The following is a 24,385-nucleotide window of genomic DNA, read 5'->3' as shown; positions in this document are numbered from 1 at the left end:
TATTAATTTCGTTCCACAATATTTTGGTCTAAGAATGCATAAATTTTGATCAACTTTAAGCGAGAAGGTAGTCTAGATTATTTAGGCCTGTCATTGTTTTAGTTGACTTAATTTGCGCCTGGATGTAGGAGACTGTTATTTAATTGACAACTTGTTCGCTTAAGCAAGCGTGGTCTTCAGCAACAGTTTTGTAACGCTTGGAGGGCATAAAACACGGTAAGATGAATTACCGCAGCTTATTAAGTTATAGTTTAATCTAATCCATAAGTTTTGTAATGTGTTATAGTCATATATTGTTATTATTCGATGATATTGACAGTCGACATGCATGACTGATTTATCACGTGGTTGTGCAGGTCCCAGAAAATGTCTCTAGTCTTGAAAGATCTTCGATCAACTGTATAAGATTTTGAGATGTATTAAACCTGTAACCAAATTAAACAATATTCTAAGAGTTTTGGTGCATTGTTGTTTGTGCCCTACAAACCCTATTTCATTTCATAAGCAAGGGAAAGTCACCTTAATGTAGGTCAAGGTTTTTTGTAATTCTGGGTATATTTGATCTACATTTGGTTTCTAGATTATGCCTATTAAATACTTTATGATTTCCGACCAAATTCTAAGTGATTAATATGTCACTTTACATTCTATATTATACATAAATTTCTGTAGAGAATTAAAATCTAATTGTGTTTGGGAAGAATATTTAACAGTAAAAACAAAAAATAAATATTCAAAAATTGGGTCAAATGCATTCTTTTCCAGAATTTTAAAATAAATTGATGCTTGGGATCTCTTGTTGTTATCATACATCAAATAATCTTCCAGCCTAAAAAATAAAAAGTAGGCAATAATAATACTTTCTTACTATTTATGGTTCACAATGTTTAAATAAACAATTTATTTTGCCACATCGAGACTGAGTCTCTATTTTGTTTCATCTTTGGGTAACACTTATTGTGTCTTGTCCAGTAACAGACCCAGGCAGATTATTATATTTTATTTCCATCGACAACAAATTGGATATTACCTATTAAAATCTATTTGAAAAGTAAAATATTGTCCATCAATTTTATACTGCTATTTACTGTAAAAATACACATAGGGTCTATCACAACTTGAAGAAAATCAATGGATGTGATTGTCAAAAATCAAGAATGCCAAGACTTGAATAGGAGAGTCCTAGGTATTTCTCCAAGAAGAATAACTAGATTACCAATCAAGTGTATAGAACTAGTTGATGATTAAAAATACAAATATGTATGTTACTTACATTTTACCTGATTATCAAGCTCTGTGAGAAAAAGTTTCCATAATATGAATAGCCATTTTCAACTGTCTTGATCTTTCTGATGTAGTTAACGGAGAAAAAAAAAACATACTATGTATTAGTTGACTTAAATCGACTTGACAGTTAAAAGATGAAAGTTTAATTTAATTACATTGTATTGTAATGTGTTGGTTTGCTTTGTCACAGATGAGACAAAATGAAAAAAATGAAATGGAATGGGGTTCGGCGTCCTACTGTTCAGCTCCGACTGGGCTAATGAGGTTGGGCATATGCCATACAGTGTGCTATGAGAGAAATTTTGCCGGGTACCGTGACCCTAAGGCCTACTCTTGTATCAAATTCTAACTGCCAGGGGCTATTTTACATGCACGCCAATGTGTACACGGGACCACGTTTTTTTGTTCAATCTGAACGACTAGACAGCTGTCCTTGTAAGGCCCTCCGTTCTGCATTGTCTTACTGCAAACCCGCGACCTTAAAATATGCGAACCAGTGTCTAACCCACTTGGTCACCGTAGGTCCCCACAGATGAGATAGTCATATCTACATGTATCTGGACATAAGTAAGATTCTGTCTGTGCACATACATGTACTTCACAGTTTTACTATACTAAACTGAATTTTAAATTTCAAAATATTAAAATGAAATCAAGGTTTATGTCACATCAGCTCCAACCGGGCTATATTGTGCCAAACACATTATGGTGAGATTCTAAAATACCACAACAACAATCTTTTCTATTAGAATTGAACACTCACCCTCAAAAAACAACTATGAGAAATCATAGGTGCTCAAATCACCATTTCTTCAGCTCTTTTTTTCCCATATTTGGGTTTTTTGACTTATTTTATTATATGATCTTTGATTTGCTATGGCATCTAATATGGAAACTGAAAAATATAAATATGTGACATGTAATTAACTGTTTAAGATACCTTACCATATACAAACTGTGTGATATCTAAAACCATTTGAATCCCGAAGATCTTACCGAAGCCGTGAAAATCTGTTTTAATAACCCTTGTTTGTCATGTGACTGGACTGTCACAGTAATTAGAAGAGAGCCATGTGGCTTAGTGTGTAAGGCACTGGCTTGCTACCTGGGAGGTTGCAGGTTTGCTCCCAGTGTTGACCGAGAAAGCTCATTTGGATTTTTCAGCATGGATTCCCTGTCTAGTCGTCATGGTGGCTAAGTGGGTAAGACGCTGGCTCGCTAGCCTGGAGGTCGGGTGTTCGATCCCTGCATTGGCCGAGAAAGTTCACCCAGATTTTCCGGCGTGGTTCCACCTTGTCAGTGATGCAGGATGGAGGGCCTGACAAGGACAGTTGTCTAGTCATTCGGATGATACGAAAAAACGAGGTCCCGTGTACACGTTGGCGTCCACGTAAAAGATCCCTTGACAGTTGGAATTCGATACACCGCAGTGCCGCTGTCCGGGCAAAATTTCCCTCATAGCACACTGTGTGGTGTATGCCTGTCTTCATTAGCCCAGTTCGGAGCAAAATAGTAGGACGTTAAACCCCATTTCATTTCTAGTCGTTTCAATGGAACACAAAACCTGAGGTCCAATTGGCGTGCATTTAAGCCGATAGTATGGTAGTTGGAATTTGTTGGCTGTAGCACCCGTGTCACAGTTCGACTGCTAGTTTGTGATACCCACTCGATATAAATGAGTGGTGATTGGCTAATGAATTCTAAAATCAGACGAATGCTTCGGCGAAGCGGACAGCCGGACACACCACTCAAATACAATTCGACCAAATATATTAAACATGTTTGATTTGGGCGTATGTCAGTGGATAAACTAGGTGAAGTTTAGCGCCAATTGATTCAGCCGAATCCTTTGGCTAGTTTATCCAGCACTGACGATTTAAGTTTGTACTTTCTTTATATGCAAATATCACATTTGAAAGAGGCTGTAGGCCTACTTTCTTTATATGCAAATATCTTATTTGAAATAATTTGATTCCCCACTTGAATGTGACTAGGAATAAGGTCGCCTGTCCAGCCTTGTGGGTTTTCTCCGGGTCCTCTGGTTTCCTCCCTTTGCTAAATACGCCTAGGGTGTATTCGAAACAGTGTTCCGGTGCAGAGAACGGACGGAGAATGGGCCTACTTGATTCGACCAATTTAATACAAGGAAATGAATGGCATAGTTTGTGTCAAGTGAATTTAGTGAATTTTAAACCCATTTACTCGCCCTCTCTCTACAGAGATAAATACTTTTCCTGTTACATACAATAACAATTATTGGCCATTATTTAAAAAATATATTAAAAGGAAATGAAATTCTGTTACCTGTTTTTCTTTGTGTAGTACATGCTAACATCAATGACTGGAAAAAAAATAACGAAACTGTAGAGAAACTTCTGAATCATTGAAAGTCTAATTATTAGGCCTACACATTGATGACATTGATATAAAAAAAGGCTGATTTGTTTGTTGTTGTTTTTTTTCTTTTACAGAAATATTAAGATTACATTTCAAATAAACAACTAACACAAAAGTTAGTATCTAGCTATAGTCCATGTCTGGATATACATTTCTCCTTTTTTTTTGGCCCGAACGTCTATAAAAATCAAAGATGGCGGCCAATAATTGCAACCGGGCATTACTATAAAATCAAGACAGATTCTTACCTGCGATATCACCTCGGTGGAAGCGGACGTAAAATACAACTAACACTAACTAACTTACCTGCTGGTCCTAGTCGGGGGTTTCTTGCAATTATAAGTATTTGAACAACGGTGTAGCGCCGATTAGCTAATAATAATTAAGCACGATTTCAGAAAAATTAAGACAGATTCATTAGATTGCTGAATTAGCGGAACACTTTTAGAACACATCAAAAAAATTTCTTTGTGGCGCCATTATATAAATAGAATTCCGGTGCAGTCAGTGGCAGTGGTTCTAAATCTGACTGTTTTAAACGAAACGAATTATTATATACATAGAAGCAATATATACATGCTAAATTAAATACACGGTTTTATTTTTTGTAAAAAAATAAACCTGCGGTCTGGTATTCTATGTGACCATTATAATTTTTTTTTAAAAAATATCACGGCTAAAGCACTCTGTTGATGCTAACGTCACTACATCTAACTGAATGTCGCTGATATAATATCAAAGAAAGAATTTGTCGCAATGACTAAAGTATAGATACTTCTTCTTAGTTAGTTGTATTTTACGTCCGCTTCCACCGAAGTGATATCGCAGACAAAAAGTATAGATAACTTGGAGAACCATTATATCAATAAGTCGATTATGAGATACACGTGGATGATCAATTAAATTTGATTGGTTACTTTTCAGTTAACCAATACTGTCCAATTTCGATTACATCAACCAATTACATTATTAAGAGTTTTACTCATTTTTTTTGTTCATTGCACATTGAATCAATTTTCGAAAACACCAGGGTGCTGAAAATCACATGTACACTATATATTCATTTGGTCTATCAGTTTATTGGGTCAATAAAAAAAGACAGACATTTTAACTATACAGACAACTTAACACCAATTAACATTCAAGTCTGTCTGGCAATTGTCTGATTAATTGGTACTCACTCCCTTCCAGTGAAGAACAGTATGTGATTTTCGAGATGTGAATTAAGCCCTTTATTACTTTTCTTAAAACTTGACGACTCCCGAATTCAGACTTTGTATGGAGTTTTTTTCTTAAAAAGAAAACAAATCGTGGAAGGTACACATTACTTGTGTTAATGATATAAAAAAACACACAAGATTTTATAAATCGACACAAGTTTGTGTTAATGCAATGCAAAACAACACATTACTTGTGTAGATTAGTTTTAACACAAGTACTTGTGTTGAGATCCAACACAAGTGTTTTTTCAGTGTAGAAGTGCAAATTAAATTAGGTGTGTTAAGATGAAATTTGTATCATCCATTAATTGGAATACTGTAAAATATAGTACAATTTGTTGACCAGAATAAAGATTGAGACATATTTTTCTGTTACAAGAGTGGTATTGAGCCTTTAAAGGAAGTTTATTCTATCGAAACGTCGTAAATCACTTGGACTTCTTATTTCAAGTAATACGTATTATGATAAATCAGCTACCAAACAGTCATGTGATTATCTTCATACTAGCCTAATCTAAATTGTTATGAAATAAAATGAGAATGGCCTGTAATTCTTTTTTTCAGATTGGATTTACTATCAACGATCGAACATGATGGTCACACGATTTTCTGTGCTTGTTATATTTCTCTGTGCCATGACTACACCAGGCGTGTGCTTTACTTTTAATTCTGATGATTCGGTAAACCAAGAAGAACACGTATCATACCAGAACTACCATCATCAAATACATTGGGCATCCTGTGGTAACAATAGTATGTGCCAATGTCGTAAGAAATATGCCCGTTGTTTAAACCATGGCCAGGACTTAGATTACATCCCTAGTTTCAAAAGGACAATAGAAAAACTAAACTTTACTGGTAATTACCTTCCAGAAATAAACAATAACACTTTTGAAAATATAACCAAGTTCAGGATGAAATATCTTGGAATAGAATCGTGCTCACTCCAATCATGTTCATCAAATGCTTTCACAAAATTAGATTATCTGGACAAGTTGATCATTAGTCATGAAAACATATCAATATCTGAACTGATGAAGTGTCTATCCAGTGTTACTAAGGGCTTATTTTCCCTCGGCTTGAGAAATTTAAACCTTAATCCCCTTCCCCCCGATTTCTTCATCCCAATGCAAGACTCGAAAATGCTCAAACTCAATATGGACGACACGAATATAGAAGTATACAACCAGAGAGTATTCAGGCCCTTGAAACACCTACGCGATATCTTTGTGTCACGGTCAAATATTCACACCGTCAATCTTGAGTATTCTCCCAATATAGAATGGTTCTCCGTGGTTTATAATAAAATAGTCGAATTCCCAAGGTTTTGTGTTAATGGAACTTCGTTGTTTCCAAAACTCTCTGCTCTGATTTTCGACCATAACTTTATAAGACATATAAATCGCAGGCAGCTCAAATGTCTAACATCACTCACTAATTTGTCCATATCGGATAACCCAATAGTGTCCTTCGAGAGTAATTTATTCTCAGACCTTTCGGTCCTTCACTACCTATTCTTTGAGTACAACTCTGCCCAATCTATTCAAGTTCAGTCATATGCTTTCAACAGTTCTTCGCTGCGACAGCTATATTTCAGCAACAATAAAATATTATTCGATGGTAATCATTTAAGTTTGAATGCCTTCAAGTACTGCGAGCAACTGCAAACTTTGTTTGTTTCTACAAATAATTTAATCTCCACCACTGATGAAATGTTTGATGAGCTATTTAGTACATTGAAAAACTTAAAAACACTATCTCTCGGCAACACCAGGATTACGTTTGTTCCACGGGTTATTTCTAATCACATGAGAAACTTGGAGACACTGTATCTCGATCATAACCATATTACGGGGTTTCAAGATGGCGTCTTCAGCAGTCTGGGGTCATTGAAAAAATTAGATCTGAGCAGTAATCAGATATCCGTCATCAATCAGAATTCTTTCTCCCTAGAATGGTTGAATACTTTGCAATGGATAGACCTGTCAAACAATTCTTACACCTGCTCCTGCGAATTACTTTGGTTCATCAACTTTTTAAAGAGCCAAAAGCTACGAAAACCGTTTAAGAATGACCAATACTACACATGTAATTCGCCCAAGGAATGTTTGGGCAAACAGATTGTAAAATCACCTATTTCGGGACATAAATGTGCTTTCTCAAGGTTAGTATTAACTAGCGCGACATATTGTTCAGTAGCCCTCATTCTCTTGCTACTGACAATATCTGGTATTTATCGTTTCCGATGGCATTTACGATACATGGTTTATATGGCACGGTTCCACCAGAAACGCTACCAGAATCGTTTGCACGGTCATCAACAATACCAACATGATATTTATCTTAGTTGCGAAGATAACGATTTTGATATTATTTTAGATGATATCGTACCTAAATTAGAAAGGGATATGGGTCTGCGACTTTACATTCCTCTCCGAGATGGGCAGGGAAACAAAATTGATAGCATAATTAATAACATGGATGCAAGCCGTAAAGTTATTCTGTGTTTGTCTGATAATTATGCACGGGATAGTTACTGTGAGTTTGAAGCAAGTTTAGCCTATGATAAGTATATAACTGAACGACGAGATTTAATGATTGTTATAGTTCTGAGAGAACTTAGTGCTCTCAATGTAACCAAAACGTTTCATAAGATACTAAATGTTGATAATTACATCAAGTGGGGCTGGAACGATGAAGGCATTGAATTATTCTGGTTAAAACTTACCCAGTCAGTTAGAAACCTGGATGATATGATTCCATAGAATTAGAGTCACCCCCACCCCCTTGGATGATATGATTCCATAGACTTTATGTAACATGTGATGTTTTAGCTTTAACAACAATGTGATTGAATTGGACCCCCCTCCCCCTCGAACCCACTTTTCCTATTAACTTGCAAGCACAAAAATGCCCCCAATTTTTAATCTGTGACGTATTACCCTGTCTGTGTATGGCTTTGCCTCGACGACACAATTCTTTGGTGCATGCTTAGGGACAGGGACCCTCTAGATGTCACAATTTTAATGAAACTTGAAATGCATGTTTATAACCCAAAGATCTTGGTTCCTTTCAATTTTCGTGCATATCGGATAGTAACCTCCTGAATTATGGCCCTTGATTTTACGAAAAATCTCGTTTTTAGCATGTGGTCCCTCTATAAGTCACAATTTTTATCCGATTTAAAATACCGTGTCACGTGTTTAGCTTGTGGACACTCTATAGGTCACAATTTTCAACTGATTTTGATGAAACATTTTAGCTTGTGGCCACTCTAGAGGTCACAATTATTATCCGATTTTAAAAAATAAAACGTTCGCATATGTCACCGTTACACCCTTATGATGTTTGAGTTCAAATGTCACGAAAATCGGACCAAAACTGCCGAACAAAATGGCCGCCCCTCGTACGCAAATGGTGTAAAAATATGGTATATCAAGGTTGCAAGAATATTTATCCGATTTTGATGAAACTTTAAATTTATGTTTTTATCTCAAAGATCTTGGTTCCTTCCGATAATCGCGCATATCCGAACGTCACTTCTGGATTTTGATCCCTGATTGTTTTAAAAATCGCCTGTGGACCCGCTAGAAGTCACAATTTGTATTCAATTTTAAAAACCATTTTAAATATATCACTGTTACAACATCATTGGAGGTCGAGTTCGAATTTCTTAAAATCTACCGCTCTTGTACGCAAAAATAGTGTAAAAGTATGGAATTCCAAGGTTGTGGACACTCTAGAAGTCACAATTTTTATCCGATTTTGCTGAAACTTGAAATGTATGTTTAAAATCTAAAGATCGTGGTTCCTGTTGATATTTGGGCATATTGGACTGTCACTTCCAGGATTCTCTAGAGGCCACAATTATTTATCTGATTTTAAAAGCCGTTTAAGTGTATCACCATCATTATATCCCAAAGATCTCAGCCCCTTTCCATAACTATCTGGATTATGGCCCCTTATTGTAGCTTGTTCTCTTATCCGTATCATGCAAAATGTGGGCGTATCTTACCTGGCAACCGCTGGTTAAATATTATATATGCTTATTATTATTGTACACTGTAAAAGCGTCCCTAATGTTTACATTATTATAAGTATATTTAACAAAACAAAGGCGCTCTATGTGTTTATTATTATTGTAAATATCTTTAAAATATCCAAAAGCGTTTTGTGTGCATATTGTAAAGGTCCTATAATATACTAAAGTAAACCCCGTGTTAACATTATTATACATATCTTTAAACTACCTGAAATCGTTATCTGTCTGCTGATTGTTTAATGACCTGAACTATACTAAAAGCATTCCCTTTGATAGTATTAGTAACAAACAGGTTAACTAAGCCAATAATGTCAACAAAAATTGTCAGTCGGAGTTGAACGTTAAACCCCATCGAATATAAATTGTAATCGCGATAGGTCCGCAAGCTTAAGATCCGCGATCATTGGTGAGGTGAACCCGATGTGGACTCTTTATTTGATTTTATTCTTAATCCATTGCAGCGATAAGTAATTGTATACAAATATAACCATTCCTAATAATTATCATGTTATAATATTCATTTCAATGTATTAACTATAATATGGAGAATGCCATTTTTTAAATTTGGGTATATTACATCATGTATATCTAATTTCCATTCATTATAAGATCTATAAAGTGTGTTATTATTCATCTTCACATTACTCAGATTGTAAGTATTTTTTATAAATGAATAAACATCTGATTTGGCATTCCGACGGTATGTTGTTATATCTGGAACCGGTCCAATCACTAACGAGTAGCTGCTGGGTATTGGGTACTTATTTGGTAAGGGGTTGAATGTTTCAACTTGTGTAAAGAGGCTGGTACGATAGTTTTCGGAAATCGACTGTGTGTATCTGTTCGTTATTCTTTCGAAGGTTTCTCACATCCCTGAAGATATTGTGCGTCGTGACCTTGCTACCGACGGAAGTACAAATTGTTGCTGTATCTATCATCTATGTGCTACACGATATAATCTGTTATGTTTCTTCTTTAGATATTCTCTTTGGCTTGACGTTTTTCATAATAAAGTGTTTAGACCAAAGATCTGCGTTGTTCTGTTGTTACCTTTTGGCAGACACCTTGGCCTCGTCAACCGAACAGGATTATGGTATCCATTATTCTTATGTTAGCGGAAAGGGTTTGCGCATTAAGTCAATGGTAGGCCTTTTGGAACGCAACATTTTGAATATAAACCTGTATTTCAACTTTAGTCCAAATACAAAATGAATGTACATCAGTTTATATACACTCATATTATATTAGTATGTGCTCTTTGGCCAATTTTCGTCCCCTATTAGTTTCAAACAAGCCAACAGTGAGGCTGATGTCCCCCGCAGAAATCCCAAAATAAATAGATGACACGTATTAATTAATCGCACATTTATTTTGTTCAAAAGTATCGAGCAATCAAACTGTACACTAAATTTCATCCCTCTCTACCAGATAGAATCAAGATTATCTTGTCCCAAAACATCGACCAATGAAATTGATTAGTTCTGCTTAGCTTCAGCTCGAAATGATAATCATTGAACTCAGTCAAGACATTCACCCAAATGGACATCTACATCAAATTTAACCAGTCTACCCCAATTAAAAGCACAGTTGTTATGTTCCAAAGTCTTGACCAATCAAATTGCTTATCGATCCTTAGCCTAAGCAGACAATTCTCTCGATCGAACTTGGTCAAGGTAATGATATAATGAATCCACTTCATTGTAACCAAAGTTATCGTGCACCAAAGCATCAACCAATCCGATTGCTTATCTCTGCTTACCAAAAGCATACAATGTTCATCATCGAACTCCATCAAGGCATTCATCTAATGAACGGCTACACCAAGATTGAACATTCTACCTCGATTAGAAGGAGAGTTATTGTGTTCCAAAGTCTCGACCAATCAAATTGCTTATCACTCTGCTTACCCTCAGCAAAATATTTTCGTTATCGAACTTAGTCAAGGTATTGATGTAATAAAGCTATACACCAAGTGCTCTCACCTAATTAGAACTAAAATTATCGTGTCCCAAAGCATTAACCAATCAAATTGCTTATCTCTGCTTACCCTAAGCAAAAAAATTCTCATCTTCGAACTCCATCAAGGCATTCACCTAATAGACAGCTACACCAAGTGTGAATATTCTTATTCAATTAGAATGAGTGTTATTGTGTTCCAAAGTCTTGACCAATCAAATTGCGTATCGCTCTGCTTACCCTGAGCAAAAAATGCTCATTATCGAACTTAGTCAAAGTATTGATGTAATGAAACTATACACAAAGTTTCATCACTCTCACTTAATTAGAACTAAAGTTATCGTGTCCCAAAGCATCAAGCAGTCAAATTGCTCATCTGTCCTTACCCTAAGCAGAAAATGCTCATCTTCGAACTCCATCAAAGCATTGACCTAACAAACACCTACACCAAATTTGAACATTCTAGCTCAATAAAAAGGAGAGTTATTGTGTTCCAAAGTCTCGGTATTGATGTAATAAAACTATACACAAGTTTCATCATTCTCAATTAATTAGAACTAAAGTTATCGTGTCCCAAAGCATCAACCAATCAAATTGCTTATCTCTGCTTTCCCTAAGCAGAAAATGCCCATCTTCGAACTCCATCAAGGCATTGACTTAATAAACACCTACACCAAGTTTGAACATTCTAGCGCAATTAGAAAGAGAGTAATGTGTCCCAAAAAGTGTGACTGACGGACAAAAATAGAGATTTACCTCTTATAAGATTACAGATGATCCCAATAATTTTATGCGATTGTTAAGTTATACATGAGCATGGTAGGAAACAGTAATTTCCTTTCACTCTAGAGATTGACCTGGTTATTAAATTACATAAAACTATAAAGGAAGATCCTACTTGGAAGTTCGACAGTTTTATTCAGTTCAATAAAGTGGTTGAAACAAGAAATGAGTAAGTGGGATGACTGGTTGTTCGCACTTCCTGATCTTACTACAATTTATAAACAAACATATACGAATGACAATGAGTGCATTTTCCAAGAGATGAGATGAGAACATTCACAATATATATGGCTACTCTCATTGTCCCCAAGGTTGACAATGTTGAGGGGAGGGGGGACTGGAGATCTAGAACGCAGGGTCGTGTAATACAGAGTCTCGATAGGCTTCGTTCCTGGCGGATGATGAAAGGAGAACCGACAGGCATCAGGCGCCGGGTGCGCCCCCCCCCCCTCTTTTTGGCGGTCGCTAACAATTTTTTGTCCATATATTCTTGCGGAAAAGGAGAACAAAAATACTTAAAAAATGGTAATGATCCCCGTCGTAAGTCGGCGGTCCCTGTGTCCTGGTGTCATTCTGCGCCCTTTTATGCCTACAAAGCATCTTCGGCTTCTGAAATCTGTTGTTTTGTTGATCCCCGGCCTCTATCAGCTGAGTTATACTACGCTCCAACCCCGCCTGACTGGTTCAAAAATGGACTCGTCGCCGTCACCTGTGTATGGACACACTGATCAGCAGTGAATATTCGCTAGGCCGCTACAATCACTGATTATCGATGCGACCCAATGAGTCACAAATATTAACCTTTTTCCACCGACAAATTAAATTCTAAAACATTTTTTTTTATGTAGTAGAAAAATAAATAAAGACGTTTGAAGTATTTGTAGGTAAAAATTATTTCCTATTTAGTGTACGAGTACAAGGCACCATTCTGCCCGAACTAGTAACGTCTTAAATGTAAACAATGTACGCGCCATTGGGCCAATGATTGACTTCGCTTGACGTGACGTCAGGTGTTGAAGGCAGTCATCTTTTACAGAGATATTAGCAATCTCCACATGTGTACTGCAAGGGCAGACAACTCTGGGAGATTGAGATATTAGAGAGAGAGATGGGGTTTAACATCCACTCGACACAAACTAGGTCATTTCGGGACTAACACATATTTCAATTTTATTTCAATAATTCGCTTGAGCGTAGGGGTCTTTAGCAGTGTGAGGAAACCGGAGGACCCGGAGAAAACCCACGAGGCTGGACAGGCGACCCTACTCCTTGTCACGTACAACCGGGGAATCGAAACCCCGCCAGTTGACTCAATGACAGACCGTATGATACAGCGCGCGCGTGCTAACCATTCGGCCATCCAACCCCCCTTGAGATATTAGAACACTTTCGTAATCCTCTATGAAACAGATTGGTGTATAGGGTATTGGGCGACCCGAATTTCAGGGATGAACGAAAGCATAATAATCTTGTTTAAATACTTCACTTAAAAAACGGTGACAACGCACGGTCCACCATTCCAATTATGACAGAGAAATGATCTCAGCCGACGTTAATGGACCTGTTTTCACGGAAGAAAGGTAAGCTAACCTAAGCAATATTAGGGCGTGAAGTTCGGCTACATGGTCCTCCCTAATAAACAAACTAAACATTTTTGGAAAGCTTATAACACCCGGAACACAAATCCAGAGAGTTCCAAGCACAATGACTGAAAATTGCGATAATTGTCAAGTAGGCCTAAATCCATTTTTGTACGCCCACATTTTCATGTGGACGTATATTGTCGTCGCCCCTGTCCGTCCGTCCGTCCACAATTGTTTGTGAACACTCTACAGGTCACAATTTTGATCCGATTTCAATGAAACTTGAAATATAGGTTTATCACCCAAAGATCTCGGTTTCTTTCGATATTGGCATGAATCGGACTGTAACTTCATGGATTATGGCCCTTGATTGGACAAAAAATCACGTTTTTAGCTTGTGAACACTATAGAGGTCACAATTTTTATTTGATTTGGTTTAAACTTGAAATGTATGTTTATAACCCACAGTTCTCGGTTCCTGTCGATATTCGCGCATATCGGACCATAACGTCCTGAATTATGGCCCCTGATTGTACGAAAAATCGCGTTTTTAGCTTGTGGACCCTATAGAGGTCACAATTTTTATCCGATTTAAAACACCTCTTACAATATATCACCCTCACACGCTAAGGATGGCTGAGTTCGCATTTCGTAAAAATCGGACCAAAACTTATGGACAAAATGGCTGCCACTCGATCGCAAATAGTGTCAAAATATTGTGTATCAGGGTTGTGGACCCTCTGAAGTCACAATTTTCATCTGATTTTGATAAAACTTGAAATGCATGTTTATAACCCAAAGATCTCGGTTCCTCTCAATATTCCCGCATATAGGATCGCAACTTCCTGAATTATAGCCCTTGATTGAACAAAAAAAGAACGTGTGAATATATCACCATTACACACTAAGATCTTGAAAAAAGAAACGTGTGAATATATCACTATTACACACTAAGATCGTGGTTCCTTTTGATAATCGCGGATACCCGAATTTAACTTCCTGGATTATGGCCCCCTGATTGTTCGAGAAATCGCATTTTTAGCTTGTTCTCTATCCATCTCTTGCAAAATGTGGGCGTATACTGCTTGACAGCCGCTGGTTGGTAATTGGAGTTATCTCCCTTTATGGACAATACCAATAATTATTGATAATAGTATTTTGTTTTAAAAAAATATTCGATAAACTGAATAGGATTTAACTACAGACAGGAGCCTATAAAAGTTCAATCTTTTTTCAGATAGGATTTGAGGCTAAAGTTCTAACAAATATTTAAATTGAAACATAGCATCTATAGATATTTAGTTTTCTCACTAAAATAGATATGGGCCAAACTAAATAATATAGTAATGGGAGTGACAACATTGTAATGAAGAGAAAAGAAATCAAATGGAATTTAATGTCTTACTGTTCTCCACCAACGCGTATCATGAAGATGAGCATACGTCATACATTATATAGTTCATGGGGGGGGGGGGGGCATTGTACGTGTACAGTTAGTATTCCGGTTTTCCATTCAAGTATCTTCAGTGTGCAAGGGAGCCGAAGTGTCTCGTTAAGGGGCTGGCTCACTTACCGAACTGTCCAGGGTTTGATCCTGCTCCGGCGTGGTTTCCCCCTTGTCCGTGGCTCACTAATCAGGAGGTCCGGGATTTGATCCCCGTGTTGACCTAGACAGTTTCTAAAACTTTCCAGTGGTGCAGAAAGGGGGTGGGACTGTGATAGGCAGTGTCTAGTTATTCGGATGGGATATGAGAGAGAGGGAGAAACAAGGCCACTTCGGGACTAACATATGGTTTAATTTTATTTCAATAATTCGCTTGCGCATAGGGGTCTTTAGCAGTGGGAGGAAACCGGAGGACCCGGAGTAAACCCACGAGGTTGGACAGGTGACCCTACTCCTTGTCACGTACAACCGGGGATTCGAAACCACGCCAGTCGACTCAATGACAGACTTTATGATACAGCGCGCGCACGCTAACCATTCAGCCATCCAACCCCCGGATGGGATATGAAACTGAGGTTCCGTGCACACGTTGAGTGCACGTAAAAGAACTTGAAATTCGAAATAGTAGACCTAACATCGCAGCTTGGACCAAATTCCCCCCACAGCATAATGTATGGCGTATGTACATCTTCATTATCCCGGTTGATACCGAACAGTTCGGCATTAAACTCCATATGATTTTTTTTTCTCTTCATTATAATTGCCACTCTCTTCTTACAGTATTATTTAGGTTTTGCCATATATCTATTTTAGTGAGAAAATTACATATTTATAGATGCTTTGTTTCAATTCAAATATTTGTTAGGAATTTAGCCCCAAATCTAATCTGAACTAAAGGTTTACAGATATGTTAGTAGAAATACTGTTTTGGGGAGAACTTATATCCGAACGACTGGACATTGTCATGCCAGCCTCCTCTCATTCCGTACCGAATAAATCTCTGTACAGGTTTGTCAACTTATAACTAATTTGATGATGATAAACATTCTACCTCCTCGTCCTATTATTATTTCAGCAAAAACGGGTTCCACACTTAATGATAATCCCGCCCCGCCATCCGCGTCCACGGAAAGTCAATACGCTGTTGCGTCTATTCAAGAAGAGCCGACTACTGAATTGGGTAATAATGCATCAGGTGAGCTTAATATTGACCAACTATAGTCTGGTTCAAATATCATCATTCTTCTCTTCATTTCATCGCCATAGGTTTAATTTGGACTGTCTATTTATAGTATGCACAGTCCAGATGAAATCCATTCTGAACACAAGAGATCCATCTACTTCATACTTCGAGAATAAATCACTGTCCTGAATGGCCGCCAAATCCAAAAATTAGTATATTGTTTTCTAATGCGCTTCTACTCCATTTCACACGTGCCACACACACAAAGACTAAAAAAAACTATTCAATTCCATTAAATGGAAGCAGAATAAATACTTCTAAAAATTGTACTTAGTGGTTTCGACTAAAATCGTCGATTTAGGACTTAAAATGTCGGTCAACTAACTTAGTGTCTGTTCTCAAGCGGAGCTAACTGTAGACAGGCGGCCTAAGTTTGGTATGGATGAAACCTTAAAGACCGGCAAGCCGACGGGGGCCTAGGTGCTATGACAAATCAGACGCTGAATCAAACGCCTTTTTTGCCTGCACAAGCCAGCTGCAAATTCCTACAGAACTGCGAAATTCGCTTGAAATTAAATCTTCCAATCTACATTCGTGAGGCAAAATAACAGAATAAAGAGACCATGGACATGACCCCGGCGCCTCCAATTCCGGCAACTGAGGAAAATGTGCGTCTGGGATCTGCAGGTATGAATCTATTGTATATGACTTCACGTAGAATTCAACGTATGCCTCATGTGTCACTAACTTACATTATTCATTGAATTATACGCCAAACAGGATGGTATAGATGCTTTCTTTCTGTCAATTTTATCAAATGTTGGTGAAATATTAATCTTTTGAATTTCCTTTTTTTTTCAGAATCAAAGGCACCAACTGTAAGAATTCTTACGCATGGCATCAGCGAAGGGGCGGCTGCAGTTGGAGAAAAACGACCTCTGCAGGATGACCGTGGCTTTCCTCATTGAGAACCGAAAACCTGACGTAAGTTTCAAGTTCCCAGGGAAAACTGTGATAAACGCAGAGCAAGCGGCACCATGCTTGGTCACTGCCAGCAACAATGGCTTGATGACAATAACTTCATAGGTTATTCGGGGGGTGGGTTGGATGGCCAAATGGTTAGCACGTGCGCGCTGCGCTGTATCATACGGTCTGTCATTGAGTCAACTGGCGGGGTTTCGATTCCCCGGTTGTACGTGACAAGGAGTAGAGTCGACTGTCCAACCTCGTGGCTTTTCTCCGGGTCCTCCGGTTTCCTCCCACTGCTAAAGACCCCTACGCGTAAGCGAATTATTGAAATAAAATTGAACCATGTGTTAGTCGGGAAATGGCCTAGTTTGTGTTGAGTGGACGTTAAACCCCATTTCTCTCTCTTTCATAGGTTATTGGGGATTGTCTATATTGTTTAGCATGCTCTATGTTTTCAATGCCAGCTCATCAAGACGCACAATCAAATATGTTCATAACGACACCATACTGAAATTGGAAAGATGCTATATCTGACCTAAAAAAACACAGTGCGTTACAGTACCACCGAGATTCTTGTGATAAAATGCAAGGCTTCCTTCGAACGCGAAGTGTTCCTCTCACCCGAGTAGATCAGATACTGTCGAGCAAATCACAACAAGTTATAGAACACAACAGAAAATGTTGAAGCACTGTGTTCGTCAAGGCATCGGTCTTCGGGGACATCGAGACGATGGTAATCCTTTAGAAGAGGACGATGATCAGCGACGAAACATGAAAATTTCAAAGCGGTGGTGGCATTTTTCAGCAGAACTGACACTGAACTCCGGAAACATTTCGAAAGGGGTCGAAAGAACGCCTCGTACATATCAAAAACCACTCAGAACGATTTTCTACAGTGTGTTCTGGAATACGTACAGCAGCATGTGAACGTATATTGTCGTCGCACCTGTCCGTCCGTCCACAATTGTTTGTGGACACACTACAGGTCACAATTTTTATCCGATTTCAACGAAACTTGAAATCTCCCTAAAAGCTCGGTTCCTTTCGATATTGGCATGTATCCGACCGTAATTTCATGGATTATAGCCCCTTATTGTACGAAAAATTGCGTTTTTAGATTGTGGACCCTATAGAGGTAGCAATTTTTATACGGCCACATTTTCATGTGGACGTATATTGTCGTCGCCCCTGTTTCTCCGTCCGTCCGTCCACAATTTGTTTGTGGACACTCTACAAGTCACAATTTTTATCTGATTTCAACGAAACTTGAAATATAGATTTATCTCCCTAAGATGGCATGTATCGGACCCAACTTCGTTGATTATGGCCCCTGATGGTACGAACAATCGCGATTTTAGCTTGTGGACACTCTAGAGGTCACAATTTTGATCTGATTTTGATGATACTTGAAATGCATGTTTATAACCCAAAGATCTTGGTTCCTTTCGATATTAGCGCATATCGGATCGTAACTTCCTGAATTATAGCCCCTGATTTTACGAAAAATCGCATTTTGGGCTTGTGGTCTCTCCAGAGGTCACAATTTTTATCCGATTTAAAAAACCGTTTGATTATATCACTGTTACACTGTTACTCACCTCTACCCCCGCTCGTAGTAGTACAGATCGATTTTGTATTACAAGAACTCGTTGGGGATCTCATAACGATCCTCCGAATCATAACATCATCCCAAGCAGAGGGTTTAGGTGGCCGACCACTTTTCTTCTCATCCGTATAGGAAGCGGAGTTGTCGAAATTCTTCACCGCATTATGGACAGCATTCTTGCTCGCCTACAATCTTCTTGCTATTGCCCGTTCCGAGAATCCTTCCCGGGGCAGCATCACGATTTGGCTTTTTGTACATCACTCAAATGTTTCTTTCTACTTATTTCATGTGCATACGTAGTGAACATACTTCACATAACTTATTCACTGATACCTCATTTGTGAAAATCGGTCTTCAGGTGGCATATATATGATCAAATGAATTTACATGTAAGAAATCCAACCATTTCCAAGCGTGGTCCTATTCTTTTGGCTACGACTGTAGAGGTCACAATTTTAATTCGATTTTGATGAAACTTGAAATGTAGATTTATAACCTAAAGATATTGGTTCCTTTCGATATTTGCGCATATCAGATCGTAACTTCCTGAATTATGGCCCCTGACTGTACGAAAAATCGCCTTTATTAGCTTGTGGTCCCTCTGGAGGTCACAATTATTACCCGATTTAATAAAACTTTTGATTATACCACCGTTACAATGTAATGAAGGTTGAGTTCGAATGTCGTAAACATCGGACCAAAATTGCCGAACAAAACGGCCGCCGCTTGTACGCGAATAGTGTAAAAAAAAAAAGCAATTTGATTGGTCAAGACTTTTGAACATAACTCTGCTTTTAATTGAGGTAGAATATTTAAACTTGATGTAGATGTTCATTAGGTGAATGGCTTGACTGAGTTCAATGATTAACATTTCGAACTAAAGCTAAGCAATTGCATTGGTCGATGCTTTGGGACAAGATAACTTTGATTCTATATGATAGAGAGTGATCAAACTTAGTGTATAGGTGATAATTTGTTTGATTGCTTAAAATATTTGAAAAAAATAAATGTGCATTAATGAATATGTGTCATCTATTTATTGGCTTGTTTAAATACATTTCAGTTAATTTAAATCAACCGGGTCCTCCGGTTTTCTGCTACTGCTAAAGACGTCGACGTTGCAAGCGAAATCATTGAAATAAAATTGATCATGTAGTCCCGAAATGACCTAGTTTGCGTCGAATAGGACTAATAGGAGCAAAATCTGTTATTTTTAAGTTCAATTTCGTATCTGCCTCAAACGGTTAAAAGCACCCGTCTTCGGTTATGCCTTGTCAGAGAGATAACAGAAATGACTGGTGAGAAATATATTATAATGTATGAGTATGACATAATCTGAACTAATGTGATTTCATTAACATCAATAGTGTAAAAATCTTGAACCTTTAAAATAAAAGTTTTTTCTTCATCTTTTGCCAAAGCCTTAGCAGGTTTACAAACATGTCGAGGCATTTGTCATCCAAGCTTTAACTAGTGAACTACAGGGATACTTGCCCACTAAACTTACAAAAACCTTTAAAAAGATCTATGGCCGTCATATTGACTTTATTAGTAAATTATTATTCTAGATATATTTAATTGACGAGTATATTATCTTCCTGATTATGTATACTACATTTGTCAACACTATTCATCACGTGCTTTTTGCATAGGGATAATCCATTGTCTAATTACGCTATTTTACCGAGATTTGTCTTATGGTTTGGATGTGCGGCCATGGCGGGTGTGACGACAGGCAGGGTAAGTTTACTCTTCCGGACACCTGTTACCACTGTTTGTCGCGAATTTTATCTAATGGTTTGGATGGTTCGTACTTGTTTTGTTTTATTGGAACACATAGGATGGTAATCATCATTTTGAAAATCTATACTTTCTAAATACTGAATGGATTCAGCAATCGAAAATGGCAAATTAGCAAAGTTTTGTTTATTTGCAATAAGCATTGACAAAATGTAGCATAGTGATTAGTTTGTTTTAGCATGATATTAAGATTTGGAAATATTCTCTTAAACTGTTCCAAATGATCAGTAATAAAATTTTTTAAGTGACATAAAGTTCCCACTTCCCAGTGTAACTGCAGGAGCAACTAGTATGTTAAAAATTTCCATTAGATCCAACATGGCTTTTATAATAACATTTTCACAATCAAAAAAATCATATAGTATGAATAGAATAATTTTAAGCAAAACCATTATTTGACTAGCATTTTGCCTAATTCTGTTTTCATTAGAATGTAAAGTTTCGAGTAAGATTAGTGTTGCCGTTTGTCCAGGTCATCATATCCAAAGTTAAAAGTCTTCAAGTTTGTTTCAAGGATAAAATGTTTCAGAATTTCTTTTAATTGCATACTGAGCCACACCCTCTAAAAATATGTGCATTAAAATCTTCTGGCATGTTATTACATACATTGAATTCAGGCACCCCAATAGAACACTTTTCCTGTTTATGCCATTTAAAGTACTAAAGTAATTTTGCATTTGCTTGGTTGTACTCTTTTGAATTTCTCCGCAATTGAAGATCTCGCGAAATAAAGTTATTCTCACAATTTGTTTTTATCGTCATGTTGACGTATATTGCCGTCGCTCCTGTCTGTGTGCGTGTCGCCGACAGGCCGCAATTCTGAACTGATTGTCTTGAAACTTTACATACTTATTCCGTATACCCTAATGATGATCCCTATTCTTTTTGGTGCATCCACGCCCATTTTCTTTTTTTTTATGTCGCCTACAGGCTGCAATTCTTAATCGATTGCCTTGAAAACTTTTCATACTTATTCCTTATGGCCTAAAGATGACCTCTATTATTTTTGGTGCATGCCCAAACCCCGGGAACAGATCCACAATCAATTTTTGTGTGTCCGTGATTCGCCTACAGGCCACAATTCTTAAGAGATCCTTTTGAAACTTGGAAAAACTGTTCCTTGTACCCAATGAATGCCCCCCCCCCCTCCCAGGGACAGCCACACCCCTGTTGTTTTGTGTGTCTGTGTATTGTCTACAGACCACAATTCTTAATGGATCGTCCTGGAACTTGGTATATTCCTTATAGCCTGACCACGATATAGCCTAAGGGCGGCAACAATTGATTTTGGTGCATGTCCCGACTCCCAGGGGAAGAGCCACGCCCAATATATGTGTTTAGCGTCCGAAGGCCGCAATTCTGAAAAGATTATTTTGGAACTTGGTATACTTATTCCGTATACCCTAAGGACGACAACTATTGATTTTGGTGCATGATTCCCGCCCCACCCTTTTGGCGGTGCCATACCCACTTTTGGTTAATATTTTATCTGTAAATGATAGGCTGTAATTTTATGTCTACAGGCCGGAATTTTGAATGGATCATCTTGGAACTTGGCATATTTATTTCTGTAAGGATAGCAACTATTTATTGTGGTACATGTCCTGACTCCCAGGGGTCTGCTGTGCTACCACACGCACTTTTCTGTCTGTAAATACTCTACAGATTGCTATAATTAACAGATTTTGTTCACATTCAGCATATCAATCATTTCAATAACAGGGCGGTACCTATTTATATTGTTCCAAATCCAACCCCCAGGGGCAGAGCCACGGCCAACTTTTGTATTTATCATCTGCGGGCTGCAATTCTGAATGGATAATCTTGGAACTTTGCATATTTATTCCTTATACCGTAAAGACAGCAACTATTTATTTTGGTGCATGCCCCGACCCCTTGGGGCGGTGGCACATCCATATTTTGTTAATATTTGGCAAAACAAACCCAACGCCTAGCCTTCTTTGCCTCTTGTCATATTACAGTCATTGCAGCTATTTCATATTCAATTCTCTTCATTTTAAAAAGCACCATATCAATGAAAGCAGGAATATGGACATATATTGCAGTGTTTGCGATGCTCTAATAACGGTAACTTTACACCCATGTACGCACCACCAACTCCTTGTTTAAAGACACCAAGAGGGTTGTTTACTGGTGTATCCCCAATTGTATTAAGTAACCCTGCATATACTACAGATTCCATCTATGTCGTTTTCTTCATATGCAAACCCAAAATATAAAGATTCGAGTTCCATAACAAGCTGTTCTAGTATTTTATCAAATATTGATTGCACTTAATTTTGATCTGTATTTAAGAATGCCATTTCAAAAAATCCATTTGATTGCATGCCAGTTCAATATCCAACACTCATAATTCAACACTCATGGGCCATTTGTATGTCACGATTCATGTTTGTTTATATTAATGCAAGAATTATGGGTTTTATTGCGGGAAGGGGCGCAACTCTTACTTGGTCAAAGATGCTGGTAATCAACCACATTAAAAACCAAACTCCCGGTTACGCATGGGCAATGGACTTTACGTCAAATATTGACAACGGTCCCAGACCCTCATTACGTTGAAGACTAGGAGGTCCTGGGTGACCGGAACTACTGATCATGTTTATGTTTCCAATTAGTCAAAATGACGGAATGCATTGCTCAGTTGCAGTATCCTTCTATAGGGAAATTTACGTCAGTCGTCGCTGGCGTCACTCACGAACAAAATCAAAATGAGGCTGCAGATCAATTCGGGTTGCAACTGATCATGTTTATGCTTCCAGTTAGTCAAAATGACGGAATGCATTGCTCAGTTGCAATATCCTTCTATAGGGAAATTCATAACGTCAATCGTCGCTGACGTCACTCACGGAAAAAATCAAAATGAGACTGCAGATCAGTTCAGGTTTTTGGGGTATATTTAACCTTTGTAAAAATATTCAGAGTGACTTTTAGAATTTCGCAGGGCCAAAAAATATTCTAAGATTAACGTTTTTCATTTGCGGTGTTATTCTTTAAATCATGACGTCGGTGTAAAATTGTTAAAGGACTGACTCGACTCCTTGAAAGAAGTTAACTGATAGAAATTGAAATAAAAAAATTATCTTGGCATTACATTGCAGCGCTGTCATGAATTGTCCCATTTTTATACGCCCATATTTTTTTTTATCTGGACGTATATTGTCGCCGCTGTCCGTCCGGACGTTCTCAATTGGTTTCTAGACACGTTACAGATCAGAATGTTTGTCCGATTTAGACGAAACTAGGGGTGCATGGCAAAGATTTAGGTTCCTATCGATAGTGGCATGTATTACGACCCCTGAATGTACGAAGAATTACGTTATTAGCGCGTCCGATACTCTAGAGGTAACAATTATTATCTGATTTTGATGAATGTATGTTTATAACACCATGTCCATGTTAAATAATGGGAGGGATTTAAAGCGCAACGGACACTTGATTTGATGTATCTGTATAGTGGTTCTTGTCCGTGGGTTTGTCTTACGTGTAGTAGCTTATAATAATAGTAATAATGGTTTTAATTAAAGGAGCATTATTTAAAAAAGAATATGCTGCAAATTCCAGTCACATTGCTTCACCGTGAACCGAGATATTAGCGATTCATGTGTAGGCTAGCCTCCAACGTCATTACTATTTTTGGTGCGATAATAAACCAAATCTCGATTATCTAATTTTACGTTAAATTATCCATCACAAGATGTATTCAAATACACTAAATATCACAGGACAACGATGGCATCGGAGTTGATTATGGTCTGGATAAGTTAATTAATGTCTAATTAATAATGTAGATAACATTTGAACATTAGGCTATAATAGCCTTTCTAACATCCTGCCTTACATAGAAAATATAATACAAAAGATATAACGCGATAAATTTAATGACACACCACAACTATTTACAATAGAGTGGAAAACATACAAAAACACTTTAAAAGATTAAATATAGTATATAAGAGTCATATAACAGAAATATTTGGCTTGAGAGTAGCAAGTTAATTGTTAAAGGGGAAGACCAACGATTTTCATCAAGGCTTCCATAAATTTTAAATATAATATATTCAGAAACATACCCCTCTGTAACACAAGCAAAA

At 37.6% G+C, this 24,385-nt stretch overlaps 1 protein-coding gene and 1 long non-coding RNA gene across 2 annotated transcripts in view; both read left to right on the top strand.

The window, feature by feature from the left end:
• The window catches only part of LOC126824586 (uncharacterized), a 79,729-nt gene that overhangs the window by 11,437 nt on the left and 43,907 nt on the right, over positions 1–24,385 (top strand). The window contains exon 2 of the long non-coding RNA XR_007681569.2: positions 16,757–16,879. This is a non-coding gene — a long non-coding RNA (uncharacterized LOC126824586). The remainder of the gene's footprint in view (positions 1–16,756; positions 16,880–24,385) is intronic.
• On the top strand, positions 138–9,638 carry LOC126824574 (toll-like receptor 2). The gene is made up of 2 exons (XM_050553814.1): positions 138–216; positions 5,469–9,638. Exon 2 carries the CDS (start codon positions 5,495–5,497, stop codon positions 7,667–7,669), a length of 2,175 nt encoding a protein of 724 aa, XP_050409771.1. The 5' UTR covers positions 138–216; positions 5,469–5,494; the 3' UTR covers positions 7,670–9,638.

This window comes from Patella vulgata, chromosome 6 (assembly GCF_932274485.2).
Source record: "Patella vulgata chromosome 6, xgPatVulg1.2, whole genome shotgun sequence".
Lineage (NCBI taxonomy): Eukaryota > Metazoa > Mollusca > Gastropoda > Patellidae > Patella > Patella vulgata.
This window is presented reverse-complemented; position numbering and strand designations above follow the sequence as displayed.